The sequence below is a fragment of the Alexandromys fortis genome, unplaced genomic scaffold (assembly GCF_014885135.2).
Source record: "Alexandromys fortis isolate MF-2015 unplaced genomic scaffold, M_Fortis_MF-2015_v1.1 scaffold_37, whole genome shotgun sequence".
NCBI lineage: Eukaryota > Metazoa > Chordata > Mammalia > Rodentia > Cricetidae > Alexandromys > Alexandromys fortis.
Genome location: NW_026067914.1, coordinates 1438026 through 1458371, shown reverse-complemented (window position 1 = coordinate 1458371; position 20346 = coordinate 1438026). Strand labels below are relative to the sequence as shown.

Here is a 20346-nt window from a genome sequence, read left to right as displayed (position 1 = left end):
ACTCTATCACAATTAAATCATGTGACCTTGAAAGACTACTTAACTGGGAGGCTCAGTATCCACCTCTGTCTGTATAAGTGGCTCAGGGGCTCATCGCTGAGGTCTTTCTTTCTACCTCTAAGTAGCCTATGATTCTAAACAAATATGATTAAGGAACTGGTTACTAAGCAGACCTCTGAAAATTGCTTTCTGACATTCTAATCCAGATAAGGGGTACCGGGGAGTTACAAAATATGTACAGGATGAAATGAGAACTGCTTACCCTTCCATTTTTACAGATATAATCAAATAGCTCTCCTCCTGAGACATATTCCATCACCATGAAAATATCAGATGGTGTACTGATGACCTGGTACCTGGTGAGAGAAAACATTATCTACTGACATTAAAACATGTGTATTCATGCATTCAATAAAGATTCACTACGCACCTAATAAACCAGGTACTATGCTAGAAACCAGAAGGCTGTGAGGAACAAAGCCAGCCTCCTGTGTCTGTGATGCTCTTGACCCGGGGGCCAGGAAACAGAGTAAATGAGCATCACCTAGTGCAGAGCATGCAATGGAGGAGGGAAAGCAAACTCTTCTAGACAGAGCTCTCCAGGAAGGCCAGAGGACACCCGCGGAGAGCCTGAAGGAAGGAAGGCGCAGGCTGCATTACCCCGCATTACCCCGGAGGAAGGTGAACCAGGCAGAGGGGACAGCACGGGCAAGGGCCCAGGTGGGAGCCTGCTCGGCATGCTCATGGTAAGGCAAGAGCACAACAAGCCGGGAGAGAGACAGGACGTGGAGTCAGTCACGGGAGGCCAAAGATGCAGCATGTCACAAGCCAGGAAGGTAGAGACTTCGGGCTTTTACGTAAAGGAAGATGAAAAGCTATGGGATGTTCTGAATGCTGGCAGTCACATGATTTGCACAGTCAGAGAGTAAGTGACTGACTGAACGCTAAGAAGCTGAGCTCCTCCAGCAGCCCATGAGAGGGAGGATGGTCCAGACCAAGGTGATGGTGACAAAGCACGGAGAGAAAGACCGGAGGTCCACTCTGAAGGAAGAGATGGAGGGATGGTGTGAAGAGGATAAACAGGAGTGTTAGTGATGCTCTTAAGTTTTCATCCTGGGTCAAGTGGCAATTGGCCACTATGGTGAAAAGGGTGAGGCCAGCAGATCCCAGGAGATGATAAAGAGATGAGACTTGACCGCGTCTTCTGGAAGCCTCGTGGACATCCCAACAAGGATTATAAAGTAAGCAGTGGGCATAGGGCCCAGAGGGCAAAGCAAGAAATGTGCATGTAGGGTCGTCGGCAGATATGATATTTCAAAACACTCTAATAAATGAGAGATGAAAACCAAACAGTTTTTGAGCAGGCCAGTTCAACAGAAAAGTCCAAGCACTTTCAATTAGAGCACACATGGTGACACAGGGGTAAGAAATAAGTTCCGGTGCCCTCCTGCCACCCTAGGTGCCTCAGTCTGATGTGTGTCAGCAAGCACAAGCAGGTAGGGCAAACTACTTCTAGCACACAGTCGCTCATGAGCCTAATTCCAGCCTGTGGAAAGTGGAAACGAGAAACTGGGAGGTCAAGAATGCTCTGCCACCTTTTTAGCCTTTGGGTGGAACTGGAGACCAAACAAAGGGCCCGGCTCCTGCTACAGAAACTTTTACTAGAAAAATCAGTAGTTGGCTCTCTACATAAAAACAGAAGCACAAAGTGTTATCAGACAACAGGAAGAACAAGACTAAACATGCTAGGAACCACGGTAACACACGGGGCGGACTTTGTAATTGGCAGACAACGGGGCTGGATATGAAAGAAACCTCCAGTCTCAGAAACAGGGTGAAGGTCAGGCCTCTCTCTGGTTTGCCAGGTTAGGCAGGTTAACAAAGGGCATGGGCAGATGGCAGGACCAGGTTTGATAAGCTGGACTTACAGTTTTATTATGTGAGGGTGTCGGAAAAGCTTCAGGTTCTGGATTTCTCTGCGGATTTTCCCGACCACGTCAAGGCTTCGAATCTTCTGCCGGTTGAGTATCTTCACAGCAACTTTATGTCCAGTCAGTTCATGTTTGCCCACTGCAGAAGGAATAATTTTAATACATTAGCACCAGGTTTGATTGGCAATATACTTTGGAGTTATTATAATAGTAAGCTAAGCAATCTGAGAAAGTACTCGAGCATGTTTGCTTTCTGTCTCCCCGATTACACCCCTGAAAGTTTAGATGGTTAACTCAGGAGTACACCAGGAACTGCTTGCAGAGAATGGCTTTGGGAAGAAGGAACGCTAGAACAGTTATGGGAGAGCTAGGAGAAACTCTTCCCTCTTCCTGTATGCCTTCACTCAAATTCTTTTAACTTACTCTTCATTTTTAAACTATTGGATATATAAAATCAAACTATCTTTGATATGGCACTTTCCACAGATTTTCACGCTTGCGACTATCGTGTCAGGGTGTGTTACTTTTGTTTATGGTGCCATTTGTTTAATTCTGTGAAGCTGCGACACTGTCTAGAACACCTGATGGTCAAATAAAGATCTGAACAGTCAACAGTGAGGCAGGAGAAAGGATAGGAGGAGGGGCTGGCAGGCAGAGAGAATACACAAAAGGAGAAATCTGGGAGGTTCAAAGAAGTAGCCAGAGGAGGAGGAGGACATCAGGGGCCAACCATCCAGCTACACAGCAGTCCATGGAGTAAGAGTAAGATTTACAGGAGTAGGAAATGGGAAAAGCACAGCAGTATAAGGCAGAAGGGTCATCTAAGTTAAGAAAAGCTGGCAAAGCTGAACTAGGACTGAACGAGCATGGGATCAAACCTGACTCTCTGAATGTGGCTGACAATAGGGGCTGACTGAGAAGCCGATGATAATGGCACTGGGTTTTGATGCTACTGCATGTACTGGCTTTTGGGGATCCTAGTCTGTTTGGATGCTCACCTTCCTAGGCCTGGATGGAGGGGGGAGGGCCTTGGACTTCCCACAGGACAGGGTACCCTGCCTTCTCTTAGGACTGGAGGGGGTGGGGGAAGGGTGAGTGGGGGAGCGGGAGGGAAATGTAGCATGATACATGCCTATAACTGGGGAAAAGAGCAGTTGGGCAGAGACGAGGACCACTGGGTCTTACTAGCTAACTACCTAGTTCCATCTTCAAAAGTCAGAGAATGATAAAGCAGGCCACACCCTTGGGCCTGGCATGTACACATATAACACACACATGCACACCTACAAAACGAAATAAACTCCCCTGTGGCAGTGATATGCTTCCCCTATTACTAACAGCCCATGTACTTTTTTTCAGTTTTAGCTCTATGGTGTAGTTCCCATTTTCAAATATGAAATTTAAAAATAAGTGAGTTTAGTTTGGAGAGATGATTAAGTGGTTCCACCTTCGCTTCTGGAGGACTCAGGTTCGATTCCCAGCACCCACATAGTGGCCCATAACCATCCATAACTCCAGTTCCAAGGGATCCAATAACCTCTTCTGGCCCCCATGGGAACCACACACACACATAGTGCACAGATATATATGCTGTCGAAACACCCATGCACATAAAAAACAATAAATAGTTTTTAAAGGGATTCCATCTTGCCAAATGCTATGCCCACCCCAGCAGTCAACAGGCATAGAAGAATTCAGAATCTGCTACTGAGGCAAAGTCTCCAAAAGTTTAATATCTGTGTGTGCCCCTTCTCAGGAAGCTGGGGGAGAATATAGATCCTATCAAAATCAGAGTGGAAACAAACAAAAATGACCTCATATCTAGTTAAGAAGGGATCTGAGCCAGGTGGTTGGTTGTGCACACCTCTAATCCCAGCACATGGGAGGCAGAGAAAGGCAGATCTCTGTTAAGTTTGAGGCCAAAGCAATTTCCAGGACTTTATCTCAAAAAAACAAACAAACAAAAACAAAACCAAAAAAACACAGAGAGAGAAAAGAATAAGATCTAACAGTGTGCTGGCTTTCCTAGTCTTGGGAGCATTAATTACTCCCAGGTCCAGGCCGACAAGGGCTACAGAATGGAACACTGTCTCAAAAACAAAGTCAAGTGTGGTCATGCATGCCTGTAATGCCAGCTTATGAGAAGGAGAGAAAAGCTTAAGGTTATTTTTGCTACAAAGAGAGCTCAGGAGCAGTTTAAATGGCACCATCCCCAAAAGAGCCCACCCCCAAAAAACAGTACTGCAACTCAGGAGGAAAACTATGAAAACTCCCAGATGGTGGTGAAAGAAAAGCTACAGGAGCAGATGTCAGACAGCAGTGAATTCAGAACACAGCTGGGGCCCAAGACAGTCATTTTGAGGGAAGAGAGATGATAATCCTATGCCTTTGAGAATGTGGTATTATTAAAGCCAGGTGTGGTGGCTCAGGAAGGCATTCAGCATTAATTAATCCCAGCATTCGCACTGAGTTCAAGGCCAGCCTGGTCTACAAAGCGAGTTCTAGTACAGCCAGAGTTAAACAGAAAAACCTTGTCTTGGAGGAAGAAAAAAAAAAAAAACTATGGAATACTATTTGAGACAAAGATTTATTATAAAGGTACTAGAAGACATGGGAAATAGCCTTAATTTCAAAGAAAACCAGAAAAAAAAAAAAAAAAACAAATTAATTCATTAACTCAAGCCAGAAAAAAAAACTAAAAGTTCTATAAGAAATGAACTATGAACTATGAGGCCAGGTACAGTGGCACATACCTTTAATCCTAGAACTCAAGAGGCAGACAAAAGTGGATCTCTGTGACTGGAGGCCAATTTGGTCTACATAGTGAATTCCAGGCCATCCAGAGCTACATAGTGAGACCCTGTCTCAAAACACCAAGAAGAGAAAAGAAAAAAAAAACAAGCTAGGGTGTTGGTTTAGCAATTACTATTTATGTGTCACTGTGGAGGCGGGCTTTGAGGCTTCCTATGCTCAAGATACCACCCAGTGCCTCAGCTGACTTCCTGTTGCCTGCAAGATGTAGGACTCTCAACTACTCCTCCAGCACCTATCTGCCTGCACCCCATCATGCTCCCCACCATGATAATGGACTGAACCTCTGATTATAAGAGTTGTGTGGTCATGGGTGTCTCTTGACAGCAATAAAAACCCTAAGGTATTATTTATGCAGTCATAATGCTGAAAAATAAAGCAATTTTTAAAAATAGGATTTTAAATATATAAGGAAAATGGAAACACAAAGGAAAAAGTACAGGAAGAAGAAAATGCTAAAATTAGTGCAAAATCAAGAACATTCTAATCTCTAGCGTGGCTTTTGCCAATCTTGAATCCTAATTAGATGTGATTAAGTGCAGCAACTGTCACAGCCCCATTTGGGAAGTGCTTTCTGTCTGACAACTAGTTTATTGACACCTAATCTCATCGGTTCCAACTGTCCCCCAAATTCACAAGCTCTGGCACAGTGGGAACCTCTTCTCCATCAGCTATCAACTGAGCCACGACCGGAAAACAGGTCAAAGCAGGGTAAAGGCAGGCTCAAACCTGGAAGAATACTGGAAAACAGCCGGGCGGTGGTGGCGCACGCCTTTAATCCCAGCACTCGGGAGGCAGAGGCAGGCTATCTCTGTGAGTTCGCAGCCAGTTCCAGGACAGGCACCAAAGCTACAGAGAAACCCTGCCTCAATAAATGATTGATTGATAGATAGATAGATAGATAGATAGATAGATAGATAGATAGATAGATAGATACCAAACAAACAAAAACAAGGTAAACACTGACAGAAGAACCACAGACTAGAGGTAGATCCCTAGTCTGCACACACACATACACATCCCTAAATATACATGTACACCTGGCAACTAAAAACAGGTGTATGTGTATTGTGGTAGTTTGAATGTAACTGTCCCCCAAAGCTCATAGGGAGTGGATCCATTAGGAGGTGTGATTTTGTTGAAGTAGGCATGGCCTTGTTGGAGGAAATGTGTCACTGTAGGGGTGGGTTTTGAGATCACCTATGCTCCAGCTATGCCCTGTGACACAATTCACTTCCTGTTGCCTATTGATCAAGATGGAAAACTGTCAGCTCCTTCTCCAGCACCATGCCTTCCTGCACACTGCCATGTCGCACCATGATGAGAATGGACTAACCTCTGAAACTATAAGCCAGCCCAATCAAATGTTTTCCTTTACAAAAGCTGCTGTGGTCATGGTGTCTCTTCCCAGCAATTGAAACCCTAAGACATGGATGTGTGTGTGTGCGTGTGTGTGTGTGTGTGTGTGTGTGTGTGTGTGTACACAAAAAGCAACCTGAGTTGTGGCACACACCTGTAATCCTAGCACTAGGGAGCTAAGGCAAGAGGCCTGCCGAGAATTCTAGGCTAGTCTGGGCTACACAGCAAGACCTGTCTCTACACAACAAAGCAGGGCTACAGATGTCAACTCAGTGCTTACACAGCACAGTCAGGGTTTGAGCTCCAGCACTGTGTAACTGAGGGTGATGGTGCACCCTTGAATTCTAGCCCAAGGAAGGGGGAATCAGAAGTTCTGGGTTATCAATAGATAGACAGTCAAGGTCAGCCTGTGATACAGAAGACTGACATTTTAAAGAAAAGTCAGATATGGTGGTTCATGCCTACAACATCAGTGCTTAGAAGGCTGAGACAGGAGGACTGCCATGAGTTCAAGGCCAACTAAGGCTAATGTGTAAGACCCTATCTCAAAAAAGGAGAAAGAAAAAGGAGAAGGGAGGGAGGGAAGGAGGCAGGCAGGCAGGCAGGCAGAAAGGCAGAAAGAAACCTAGCATGGCTCAGGAGGTAAGGTTGCTTACTTACTACCAAGGCTGATAACCTGAGTTCAATTCCTAGTAGAAGGAAAGAACCAACTCCTCGAAGTTGTCTTCTGACCTCTACTAACACAACATGGTGCATACAGCCATACACATTCATAAACACACACACACATTTACACACACACATATATACGCATACTCATATGAGCACAGACTCACACACACACATGCTTTTTTAAAGCACAGAGGGACACAAAGAGAACAATGAGAATTCTACAACAGAAGGATTCAAGTCATTTGAAGGCATTATGATGCCAGGCGGTGGTGGCACATACCTTTAATTCCAGCACTGAGGAGGCAGAGACAGGAGGATCTTTGTGAGTTCGAGACTAGCCTGGACTACAGACTAGTTCTAAGACAGCTAGGGCTGTTACAGAGAAACCCTGTCACCAAAAAAANAAAAAAAAAAAAAAAAAAAAAAAAAAAAAAAAAAGAGAGAGAGAATTAGAGAAGTTAACAGGAATAAAGGTAACATGCTAGCCAAGGAATAGGAATCAAGTATATAATTTTAGTAATAAGGAGAAAGAATAGTATATCACCCACAAACACTAGAGGTCCCCTCCTGAAAATAGCAAACTGAATGAAGCCCATATCCAGCTAAGCACACCACAACACTCTTCCTCGGGCTTGAGCATGTCGTCACACTGTAAGCAATCAGAAGTGTGGGAATCCAAGCTCTTCTCTTCCAAACCAACTCAGGAGAGCTTTCAGTGAGCAGAGCTTCCCTCCAGGTCTGAGGACTGAACTCAGGTCCTCTCACACAAGGTGGGAAGGGAGAAGACTCCTTCGGGTGTGCACAAAGCAGTTCTCTAACTTCCACGTATGCTCTGTGACACATATCACACACACAGACACGTATGCACGTGCACACACATAAATTAAAATGAGGGTTGAGCTACTTAAATATTAAAAAAGAAGCAAAAAAAAAAAGCCCACATAAATTCAACTGTATTCAAAGAAAAACTGAGAAGGGCTGACTGGGGGATGGAAGGGGCGAGCATGAAGTGAAAGGTCAACCAGCCCCCCCAGCACACACACAGTGAACTAAACAGAAAGGAAGCAAAGGAGAAGGTAATGATTGCTTTTTCTCTCTATTTAACAAAACACTAACACAATAGTTCCTTTTCCGTGTGAGGGGTGTTATGATCTTGCTGGCTTGCCCTGTCACCTGGGTATCCTGTCCCTTTAAGAGGCAAGCTCCACCCACTCCCAGTCTCTCTGCCCACCAAGGCAGCTCCCTGGGCTCCTTTCTTTCTGCCAAAAAGGCAGCTCCTGTCCCGTCCCGTCCCGTGTCCGCGCCCCCCCCCCCCGCCCCCGCCACTTTCTCTCTGTCCTTCTCTTTCTCCTCCCCAGCCCCCTCCCCGCCCCGGCCTGGTCCACTTATACTCTCAATCTTGCCAAATAGGCACTCTTGGTTGCCAAGCTCTCTCTGCATGGCCTGTCTGTCCTTTAAGAGGCAAGCTCCCTAGCCAGCCTTCCTTATTGCCTCTGAAGGCAAGGTGCTGGGCTCCTTTCTTTCTGCCAAAAAGGCAGCTCCTGTCCCGCTTTGTCCCGTGTCCGCGCCCCCCCCCCCCGCCCCCGCCACTTTCTCTCTGTCCTTCTCTTTCTCCTCCCCAGCCCCCTCCCCGCCCCGGCCATATACACTTATACTTTCCAATATCCACTAAATAAACTCTCCATACCCAAGCTCTCTCTGCATGGCCTGTCTGTCCCTTACCGGCCATGGGATTCGCCAGGGTCACTCGCACCATAAATCACAACAAGAGGGATGTCGGGATGAGCCAATAGGGCACTCAGGAAAACCAAAGTATCCTGAGAGTTAGAGACGACATTGTATTTACAAAGAAAACATGTTGTGCTCCAAATTGAACTACGAAGTAAGCTAAACACACGCATAAATGTTTCTCAGTTTATTACAGCTTTTTACACAAAAACAAAAGCCTGCAAACCTCCTAATGGTTAATTCAGAAAACAGTTTAATCCTGTGGTTGTTCCAATACACTGGACTCCTATAGAAAGACTGAAAAATGTTCCTATCAATGAAGAGTAAGCAAAGTTACAGACTTCTACATCTGCCATCTACCGAAAAAATAAGAAAGATATTCTATAGCCACTGTTCTTCATTGTACTGTTTTATATTCTTTTCAGTTTAAAATAAAATCCAAGAAGAAAGCAACAACTCTAGACGTGAGCCGATCCAAACTTCGTCAGGGGCAGACTGCACACTGTTTCCCCCCCACCCCAGAAGGCAGTGTGTGTATAGAGAGCACATTCTGTAGCCCTGGGTGTTGCTCCTGTTTGAAGGTATTTAGCAGACAAGTTAAAACACTGTAAATGCAGCCCCCTGTTCTCTAAGGGTGGCCACAGCAGCACAGAAAGCATTGTAAAGTATCTATCACACTGCCTAGCGCACAGTAATGGTCCAGGGACAATTGTAGTATTTAAAGATACGTTTCCATTATTCCCAAAACAGTCCCCATCCCTATTCAGTCAGCCCTGAACTACCCATTTTAAACCCCAAACAGCCATTTTGGTTCTTAGCTCTTTGATTAGTGCTCTCTGTTCACTTGTGTTCAACAGCCTACCCTTAACAAGGCTAAACAAGAGGCTTTGCCACCATCCCTCTCACCGCTTAAATCCATCATCCCAACCCACCTCGCTCCAAGCCTGAGATTTCTGGATTCCAAAGTTCAGCCCATTTCCTCACCGGTTAATATTCAACAGGTCACTGTTACACACTTACAATCATGTCACCTTCTACCTAAAATTTTCAGAAACAGTGCTATGGCCACAGATGGGAACAGTCCAGAGAGGAGAAAGCAGGCTCATTTGACTATAGTTTAAACAAGTACAGTTTTCTTAAACAAATACCATTTTCTGTAATATAAGCCTTGCTGGTTTGTATTGTGCAACACAATGAAGTCATACACCTTTTTAGTCAGTCACACATCCACTTTGTACACAAACAAACTGGCTCTCACCAACTTTGGAAGGCTGGTGTTACATCACTGCAGGGAACAGAGGCACAAGAGGAATAACCTATCACAGGTACACAGGTGGTGAGAGGCACAGCCAAAAGCTAAATTCAGACTGGGTTTAAAAACTTCTTGCATCTTCTAAGCGAGGAAATGTGATAACACTCTTCAGGCATGTTTTAAAGACTATTTTATGTATTACTACTGCATGTGTGGTATGTATGTATGAGCGTGGGAACCCTGGTGCCGCAGCACTTGTGAAGAGGTCAGAGGTTAACCTTCAGGAGTCAGTTCTCTCCTCCACCCAGTGTCCAGGGATAGAACTCAGGTCGCCCAAGCATGCACAGAAGGAATTGTACCTACAGAGCCATCTTGCCATAATAATATATTTCTTAGAAAAAGATAACTCTGGGAGTTGGAGAGATAGCTCAGCAGCTAGAAGCTCAAATGAATGGTCTTGCGGAGAATCAGAGCTCAGTTCCCAGGACCCACATCAGTTCCTACCAGCAGCTACACCGGGTTGCTCACAACTAGCAATAACTCCAGCTCCAGTGATCCAAGACTTCTGCCAGCACCAGCACCCATAAGTGCAAGCCCACACATAGATCCACACACACACACACACACACACACACACACACACAATTAAAAATAATAAAAGAGCTGGGCTGGAGAGATGGTTCCGTGGTTAAGAGCACAGACTGCGTTTCCAGAGGACCGGGGTTCAATTCCCAATTCCCAGCAAACACATGGAATAATAATAAAAATAGGTGTATGGCACTATCAATCCCACCTCCAAAAAGGCAGGGATAGGTGGATCTCTGAGTTCAAGATCTCCTGCTCTACAGAGTGAAAACATATCCCCAATAATGGTAACGATGATAAAATTTATCTTTAAAAGCAGATAAACTGAAAGGAGTGGGGAGGGGAGAGAAGGGAGAGAGGCAGGAGTGCCAGAAGCAGCGTGCATCTAGAGACCCTGGGCTTTTGGAGAGTTGTATGCTTTAAGTCAGATAAACCAATTTAAAAGAATTTTGTAAGAGGCATCCCAGGGGCGATGGTGGATCTGGCCATTGCAAGCACCCATTTTAAAAGTCTATGCCCAAATGTGTGGCTCAAGTCTATTAAAGCGCATCTGCTGAACTAGCTCTTGGGCCAAAATGGGGCTGTAAAAATTGAATGTTAGGACTCCCTAAACAAACAAAGTCTACCTCAACTTTCACTGCATGGATCAGGCAAAAAAAAAAAAAAAAAAAAAAACTGCACCGTATTTATACATATATATACAATGCATATATATGTATCCTTCTAATAAAACATATAAAAGTTGAATAATCAGAAAGAAGCATCTTCAGTTTGTAGTGAAGTTTTGAAAATAAAAGACTGAATTTTTCAATACTAAAAAAAAATCATTTTAAAATTTCACTTTCATTTATCTTTTTCCTATCTTAGTACACAAGCCTTGTCTGCTAAAAACCTGCCTCCTATCAACTTCGACATCTTTCTATTCTAGCTTTTTAAATTAAAAAATTTTAAGATACACTGTAAAGACATTTTGTTAAAACAGTCTCCCAAATCACCTTAAAAATTAAGGCAGAATTTAAGAGTCAAGAAAAAAGAGGAAGCTGTGGGTGATGGCTTGCAGTTTGCAACCCCAGATTCGGGATTAATGGCATTTGATCTCTACAAATTCAAGGTCAAAGTGGTCTTTATAGAAAGTTCCAGGACAGCCAGAGCTAGTAAAGACCTGTCTCTGATTAATAAACAAACAAACAAACAAACAAGCTAATTAAATCCTTTAAAAGAAAAGAGAAAAAGCATAGAGCATAAGCTGTGAGAGAGCTTTCGAAGAAGGCAAGCAGACTTGAGTTGAAATTCTCAGCTCTCACATAAAAACCAAGGATGGCAATGCATGCCCTTAATCTCAAAGTCTGGAACTCCGAAACAGGCAGATTCCAGGAGCTGCCAGCTAGCCTAGCTGAAAGAATGAGTTAGCTTTGGGTTAAGGAGGGACCTTGACCGAACAAGAGAGGACAACACCTGACATCCTCCTCTGCCCTCCACACACGACTGTGTGCACTCACACACATGAATAATAAAAGACGAAACAGTACAAAGAACAGTGAGCTGAAATCCGCCTCGGAATGCTATCTTATTTGGGAATAGTTCTTCACAAATGGAATTAGTATAGGGTCTCAAAATGGTATGATGCTAGACTCAGGGTGAGCACAATTATCTACGGACTTCTTTTCATAAACGGAGGACACACACAAGACTAACCAGGTGGCAGCAGGCTGGAATTGCGCTAGAACGAGCCAAGCAAAACCAGGAGCCAACCGGCAGAAGCTAGAGGAAAGGAACATTCTCCACTGACCTTCAAAGGGAGCACAGCCCTGGGGACCCCAGGCTTTACACTTTTGACCTCCAGACTGAAAGAGAACAACTTTCTCTTAAGCCACCGATCTTTTAGCATGGCTTCTGCAGCCTCAGCAAGGTGACATGCTTACTGATTTAAAAGCAGCCAGCATTCTGGAGGGGAGGGAGAAGGATTGGGAGTTCAAAGCCAAACCAAGCCATATGAGACTAGGGGGACAGAAGGGTGGCTCAGCAGTTCAGAGCACAGAGGACCACCTACATCAGGGGGCATACAACGACCTGTCACTCCAACTTCAGGGGGATCCCACACCTCTGGTCTCCTCAAGTACTGCAGTCACATACATACAGGCAAACATAATTTGAAAAATAATAAAATTTAAAAATAGCATTAATAACAAGAGACCTATTTTAAAAAGGCTTTCTACACTGGACTATACATGGCCAAGGTTTCAAAAGCAGAATATAGTATTCATGAGGACAAGGACACAAATGTTCAGCTTAGGGTAAACACATACAATGTGCCTTCACACAATGCTGTGCTGGGAACCGGTTAGCTCAGAGGACTTCCGATGACTAGATAATTTTGTCGACGGTCCTGTGGCTCTCTCTCCTTTTGAAGCTAAGCTGCTTCACAGTCTATCAGGAATCACCTCCCATGGCCCCTTTTCTGGTGTTTTAATTATTTCCTATTGGCTGAAAAATTCATACAGCTCAAAGTACTAAAATTGATTTTCTCAAGTCATGTTCTTTAAGCAAAAAATAGACTGCACCTTATGTATAATATATGTACATAATATGTAGAGGACTGGAGCCTCCACAGAGAAAGTTTTCCCAAACCTAGGAAAGGGTGTATATTTTTTCCTTCTATAGACTCTCTAAGTTTATTAACAAAGCTCTGAGAAACCCTACAGTAAAAAACAAAACAAATCTGTTAAACATGGACTCTCTTTGTGGCGGTTTGAGTGTTTGGTTTATGGTGTGCTGTTTGAAAAGGATTAGGAGATGCTGTTGGTAAACGTGTGTCACTAAGGGTGGGGCTTGGAGGTTTCAAAAGCACACACAAGGCCCAATGTGTGTCTGTGTTTATTTATCTCTGTCTCTCTGTCTGTCTGCCTGTCCGCTTGTCTGCCACCCCCTTCCGTACTGCTTATGAATCAGATGTAAGGGCTCAGCTACTGCTCCAGGGCCATGCCTGCCTATCTGCCACCACCATGCTCCCTACCGTGGTTATGGACACACCCTCTAAAACTCAATAAAAATGCTTTCTCTTGTAAGTTGCCTTGGTCATGGAGTCCCTGCACAGCAACAGAGCAGTAACAACAGAGACGCTCCTAATTCCCCATCCCTGCTGTTAAGGCACTTACTTGGTTTGGATGTGAGTATTGTGACCCTTGTAACAAAGAATCACAGAATTTTTCCTCCTCTTTGTTTTCACTTCACTTCCTCATGGTCTATCACTGGCAGCTGTCAGTACAACAAAATCAGATGACTGGGATGGCAGGTTACTCTGCCGTTCGCTAGATCTCAACTTGTACATCAGTTAGTGGTGTGTGGAGTAGGTCCTTTTACTCTTGCTTCATCTCCCTTTGACCCCCCAGAGCTGGCTACTTAGCTACACTAACTAAATGAATGAATGAGTTTTAAGGTTTAACCTGCAAAAAAATAAAAAGAGCCACATCACACATACACAGACAGACACACACACAGACAGACACAAAGTAAAAATAATAAGACAAACTTCTCTCTCTACGGTTCTTAAGCAAATGTCTCAACCCTGATGATCAGAAAGTATTTTCTCTTTTAGAACAGGCATTATCTCAGCTGGGCACGGTAGTGCCCACCTCTCACCCCAGCGCTCAGAGGAGGTTGGAACTGCGGAGTTCAAGGGTAGCCTTGTCTACAGGGACTTTCAGGATAGCCAGGGCTACACCACAGAGAAATCCTGTCTCAAAAAACAAACAAACAAAAGACTAGACATCTCCTTCAATTTACTCATCCTTCCCCTCTTCCCAGTTAAGTCTGTCATTTAAAGCCACAGCAACACAAAGTTGCTAGTAGGCATGCTGGGAACACAGAAATGTTTGCCTTGGATAGGACTGGCAACATAAACATTTCATCAGCCTAAAACGTTTTAAAACGTAGTAACTTAGGCCTAGCCATAGGTCTGAAAAGCTAAGGATGAACAAACTGGGCCTCTTTCGGTCTGGAATTGGTCAGAGTACAGCTATTTTGATCAAATCCACCTGCTCTTCTGAACCCAAGTCTTTTGACCTAGACACTCTCTCCTACCCTTGCAATGAGAAGGCACCTACCAGCCATTACTGAGAGGGGGAGGGGGAAATGGCATAAAGTCAGAATCAGAACTGTTTTCTCAAAACTGGGCTAAAGATTCCCTATTGAGTAAACTCAGGCGGAGTCAAAGTAATTGCGGTTCTCTTCAAAAACATAATAAAAGGACTTTGTCAAGAGTATATATTCCCTGAGGGGCCCACCTGCCCCTTATCAACACTTAATCTGCTTGTTCCAGACTGTTACTATGTTTCCAACATGGCTAAAATGTTACTTTGAAGCAAACCGCAACACTGGCGTAGTCACATCCATAGGGTCTACCTCCCAAATACAGCAAGTTACTCAACTAAAGACAGCTAACTGTGTTACTGCACTTCACAGGGAACTCTAACTACACAAAACACTGCCAACAAATGATCTAATCAGATCCGGAATGCTGAAGTGTAACAAGATCCTATTTTTTTTTAATTTATTGTTTTGTTTGTTTTTGAGACAGGGTCCTATTTTTAAAGAAAGGATTTTAGCAAGCAAGAGATGCCATGAAGATAGAAATGTCCCCGGAAGCATTCTATTCACCTAACCATTTCCATTTCCTTTCTAAAATTAGAAAAAAAATTCCACTGAAAGTATTCAGAAACAGCTTGATCCTATCAAGGGGGGAATTTAAAAGATTTCTTTCCTGCATATCAAAACTTGCCAAGGGCCAGGGAGACCTGAAGCCTGATAACCTGAGTTCCAGCCCCAGGTCCTACAGGATGGAACAACAGAACTGCAAAATGTTCTCCTCTAACATCTACACAAGTGCCAAACGCGCGCGCGCGCGCACACACACACACACACACACACACACACACACAATAAATAAATAAGTAAAGTTATTTTTTCAGAGTCATACCAAATACTCAGGTACCAGCCACTTAAGAAATACATTACAGACACATTTGAAGTCCCAGAGGATTCTGCCCAGAGCTTTTCATCTCTCCCCGAGGTGACAGCCACTCTAAATTCGGTGTCCATCTCCCACACACTCACATATTTTTATTGTGTAAGTATAAATCCATAAAAATACAGTAGCATCTCATTTTTTCATAAATTTTATTTATTTAAAAGTGACTTTGGAGCACGCATGAAAGAACAGAGGATGTGCAACAGTACCGCATCCTTGGCTACCTTGTCTCTGGAGCAAGGAGCACAGGGGTTTCCTGCACATCTGCACAGGACAAACTACACACAGAGAGAAGAAGCAATGCACAGCGGCATATTTGCCTCTGCTTTCTATACATAAACATTACTTTCTGCTCTGAAAACATATCTGGTAAACTCTTCTCTAAATTACACAGAACTCCTTGCTTCTCCCTTAAATGTATGGAGAAAATAATTTAATTATTTACCTATTAGAAAAGTTAGTTCCAGCTGAGCCGTGGTGGCGCACACCTTTAATCCCAGCACTCTGAAGGCAGAGGCAGGGAGTTCTCTGTGAGTTCGAGACCAGCCTGGTCTACAAGAGCTAGTTCCAGGACAGGCTCCAAAACCACAGAGAAACCCTGTCTCAAAAAACAAAAAACAAACAAAAAAAAAAAGATGTATTTATTTATTTATTATGTATACAGTGTTCTGCCTGCTTGTGTGCCTTCAGGCCAGAAGAGAAAGTCAAATCTCATTACAGAGAGACGGTTGTGAGCAACCATGTGGGTGCTAGGAATTGAACTCAGGGCCTCTGGAAGAACAGCCAGGGCTGTTAACTGCTGAGCCCCATTTCTAAACTTTTTGTTGTAACCGTTGTTCATTTTTTTGAGGCAAGATCTCTTGCAACCGAGGCTGATCTTTAATTTGTTATGTAGAAGAGGCTAGCCTTCAACTCCTATCTCTCTCTCTCCTTCCTCTAACTCTCAAGCACTGGGTTTAACGGTGTGTGCCACACCCAGCTAATTCTACACTTCTATATTACACATTCTGTAACAAATAACACAATGCTCCAAGCACATGCACACACGTACAGAATAAATTCCCACAAGTTCAATTGCTCTGCTAACCTGAATACATACTGTCAGCCACTATGGGTGGTATTACTTTGTAGCATTGTTTTGTATGTTTCTTAACCTACATAAATATCAGACTATACATATTCTTCTACAACACGAACTTGTGTTTTTGTTTTTTAGAAACAGGATCTCCTTAGCCCCTGTATGACTCAAACTCCGTATCTTGTCAAGATAACAACCTTCCTGTCTTGGCCTCCCAAGTACTGTGATTACGAGCATGTCCCACCACGTACATCTCTACAACTTGCCTTTGGGGCCTATCCTTAGTTTCTTCTTTTGTTTTTTTAGATGTATTTGTTTATTATGTATAGTGCTCTGCCTGCATGTGACCCTGCAAGCCAGAAGAGGGCATCAGATCTCATTACAGATGATTATGAGCCATCTGTAATGTGCTGCTGGGAACTGAACCCTGAGTCATCTCTTCAGCCCTAACCTTATAGTATAAAGATTCAGTCATGCCTCACATACATGGAGTTTATGTACACATACTATATTATATATATATTATGTGTATATATAGATAATTTTTAACTTGAGGACATTTTCATGACTCAAAGAGAAGAGAATCTATGACCTGAAATAAGGGTTTAATGGAGGACTCACCAACCTAAGAGATCATCTGCAGAAATAACTGACTTGCTGAAGATGCGTCCCACCCATAAAACCTCTCACAAACTGCCATTTTACTGTAGTAAAAACACTCTCTTCATCGATGCTTCTGTAACAGTTCCATGGGAGGTGGGAGGTGACATGCAAAGGAGTAGAGACCAACACTTTGACAAACGGAGGGGGAATAACCTTGAAACAATAATTCAAGTCCAATCCCAACCCCTATTTTCTGCTTAACCTTTCCCCTCCAAATGTCATCATTAAGTAACCCAATTATTTTAATTAGTGTTTCTTTGATACAAGATAATCACTAACAATTTAGTCACAAAATTACATTGCTAGGGCTGGGAAGTGGTCCAGTTGGTAGGGCACTTGGCTAGCACACACGAAGTCCAAAGCCCAGCGTTCAGTCCTTAGGACTCCATAAAAGCAGGCAGGGTAACGTGCACCCTGTAGTCCTCGCACTGAGGAAGAGGGTGCAGGAAGATCAAAAGTCCAAGGTTGCCCTCAGCTACCTAGTGAGTCTGAGGGCAACCTAGGCTAAATTGAGACCCTTATCTCAAAAAACGAGGCAAACAAACCATTTAAATTCCCTGGAGGCACTGAATATCACACTGGAGATTTATCTATCAATATTATACTTTCTGTTAAATTACCTTATTTTAAATTTACCAACATACATAAGCGTTGAAATTACAATATATGGCTAATGTTATTATCTCTGAGAATCCTTGGCAAACTAAGATTGAGGTTAATTACCAACGTGACCACTACGGTAGTTAATTTTGCTGGCTCACTGAGCATCCCTGCCTCCCATTTTCCCTCCAACCCAAAAAGACTCATTCTTTGTCGATGTCCATCCAGCGAGAGCAAGAACATATATAACCACATACTGTGTCCAAGCACTCAAATAAATAAATAAATAAATAAATAAATAAAGATGCTCCCAACACACGTACATCCAAACCCGGGTCTCATGCCTCTCATGGTCATGCTATTCCCCTGGATGCATAAACCAAATGACGCATGGCCATTCCTTGCTATGGAGTGGACCATAGTAAAAATCATGGTTTCTATTATTACTATTAAAAAAAATCCCAACTGTCTAACAGTTTTAAAATGAACTGGTTGAATAATTAAGCCAACATCAACTAGCAGATTTAAGGACAAGTTTAATTATAACCATGATGCTATGATCCTCTGACTCATACTGGCCCTCTCCCTTTGGGGAGGCTTATGACTGACAGTATAGGATTTCAAGAGAAGACTGTGTGGGTGGAGAAGTGAAGGTTAAGGAAAAGCCGAGTCACTCCAGGGAAAATCCGCGTCACTTCACAGGTCAAAGCCCCAAGCTGAAAACAACCTCTTCCTTTCCTATCTGCCTGACCCACTCTGGTGCCTGTCAGGAGACCTGCGGACACCACCTTCTGAGCAGAACCCCCAGAAGGAACGCTGTGAGTCCAAGACGGGCTTATCGCTGCACTGACGGGCATTTCTCATCAACACTTGTAAACAAAAAAGCACCTTATAACGGCTAACAAGGACCATGCCTGGCTAGAAGTAAACAGAACCCTGCAAGGGCTGCCTCTAATACCAACTACTTAGGAGGCTGATGTATAGAGGACGACAAGTTCAAAGCCAGCCTGGGCAGCACTGTAACACTCTCTAGATGATAGATAGATAGATAGATAGATAGATAGATAGATAGATAGATAGATAGATAGATAGATAGACAGACAGACAGACAGACAAAAAACAACCAAATAAATAAATCAAAACAAAGCAGAAACCTGTATGAGCACACAGCACCTTACCGGCCTAGTATGAACCCATCATGATTTGCTACTGCCCTACACTTTTGCCTGCTCCTCTCCCACATTGGTGCAATTGATTTTCCTAAGGTTCATGCATTTGCTCCCCTGGGCGTTACACAGCAACGTCCAAGTTTTAGGACTAGGAAAGGGCAAGAGAAGGAAGGGTTCTTCTGTTCCTCCTGGGAGAACAGAGCTCAGTTGGCTCACTGTGTAAGTTTCCATGAACTTTTTATTTCAATCACTACCTACTAAAAGTTTACTATATGCAGGTCATAGTGTATTATTTCTCCAAAACCAATGCATGAATTGTTTCTTATCAGTTCCAAACTTCCTTCCTCTAAATACTTAATAGCGAGCTTAAATATTTTAAAGGGGGGAAAAAAAGTCCACCTCACAAAGGTTGCATCAGAATTCCCCTTTTCTAGCTGGGGGCTAGACAGCAAGCTTATTGTTGACAAGAATGCTTGTACTTTTGCTAACACAGTAACGGAATTCTACGAAAACAAACACAGAGCCCAAAGGATGTGCACTAAATGACTAATATACATATACTGTGACAATAAACGGAAACTATATCAATAGGCTAATAAATACCACCTGGAGGTAACGTATGCCCTACCTACCAGGTATGGCTCTCAGAAATCGCAAAACTTCCGAAAATGAAAACACTTAAAAGCACAGGGTCTGAATTCAGCTGTAAACCATGCACAGAAAACACAGCGCCAGTTCACACGCATATCCATCAAGTGTCCTAATGGAGATCTGTAGTCCTTACAAGGTCTTCATCATCATGACTGTTATCACTATTATTCTTATTTCTGAAAGATCTCGCCACAGCTACCTTACTTAGGGGAGAACACATTTCGACTCAAGAAACCGGACAAGCACTTAAGCCGACAACCTCCTTAAAAAGCGAGGCAGCGACAACTCCGAGGACCGGCAAGGCGCGATGGGCTAGCTACGCACCAAGGGTGCACAAGGGAGCAGGAAACGAGGTGAGACCCCCTCGTCCCCGCCAGGCGCCCCCGCGCGCCTCAGTGACCAACTCCCTCGCCTGGGAAAGTTGAACCCAGAGACATCCCCGCCCCTCGGGCGCCGCGCCGTCGCCAAGGCGACCGCCCCCACCCCACCGCAGCGGACCCTACCGCTCTGCAGCCCGCGGCGGCCTCGGGCTCGGCTCCCAGCGCCGCCGGGACCGGGGATACGGAGCCCAGAGGCCCGGAAGGCGGGCGCGGGGGAGGATGCGGAGTGCGAAAAGGCACGGTCACCCTCCGTCCGCGGGGTCCGCGCCGGCCCGGGCGTCCTCACCCTTCACTTTGCCGAAGGTGCCGACGCCCAGCGTGTCCCCCAGGATGTAGTGGCCGATCTTCACCCGCCCGTCGTGCTTCTGCTTCTCGGCCGTCGCCATCTTTCTCCAGGAACTGAGTCTGCGCATGGCGCCGCGGGAGGGGGCGGAGGGGGCG

The 20346-nt window shown here is 44.2% G+C and overlaps 1 protein-coding gene across 3 annotated transcripts in view; it reads right to left on the bottom strand.

Annotated features, from left to right (window-relative positions):
* Positions 1–20346, bottom strand: part of Prkaa1 (protein kinase AMP-activated catalytic subunit alpha 1) — a 36961-nt gene extending 16615 nt beyond the window's left edge. The window contains exons 1-3 of one of the 3 annotated variants that reach the window (XM_050138953.1): positions 20192–20346; positions 1929–2070; positions 263–356 (exon numbers count right to left, since the gene is read on the bottom strand). In XM_050138953.1, the coding sequence (XP_049994910.1) occupies positions 263–356; positions 1929–2070; positions 20192–20318 (363 nt within the window). In that variant the 5' untranslated portion in view covers positions 20319–20346. Of the gene's footprint in view, positions 1–262; positions 357–1928; positions 2071–4684; positions 4766–20191 lie in introns of those variants that run through there. The other 2 variants (XM_050138955.1, XM_050138954.1) reach the window with 2 other exon arrangements.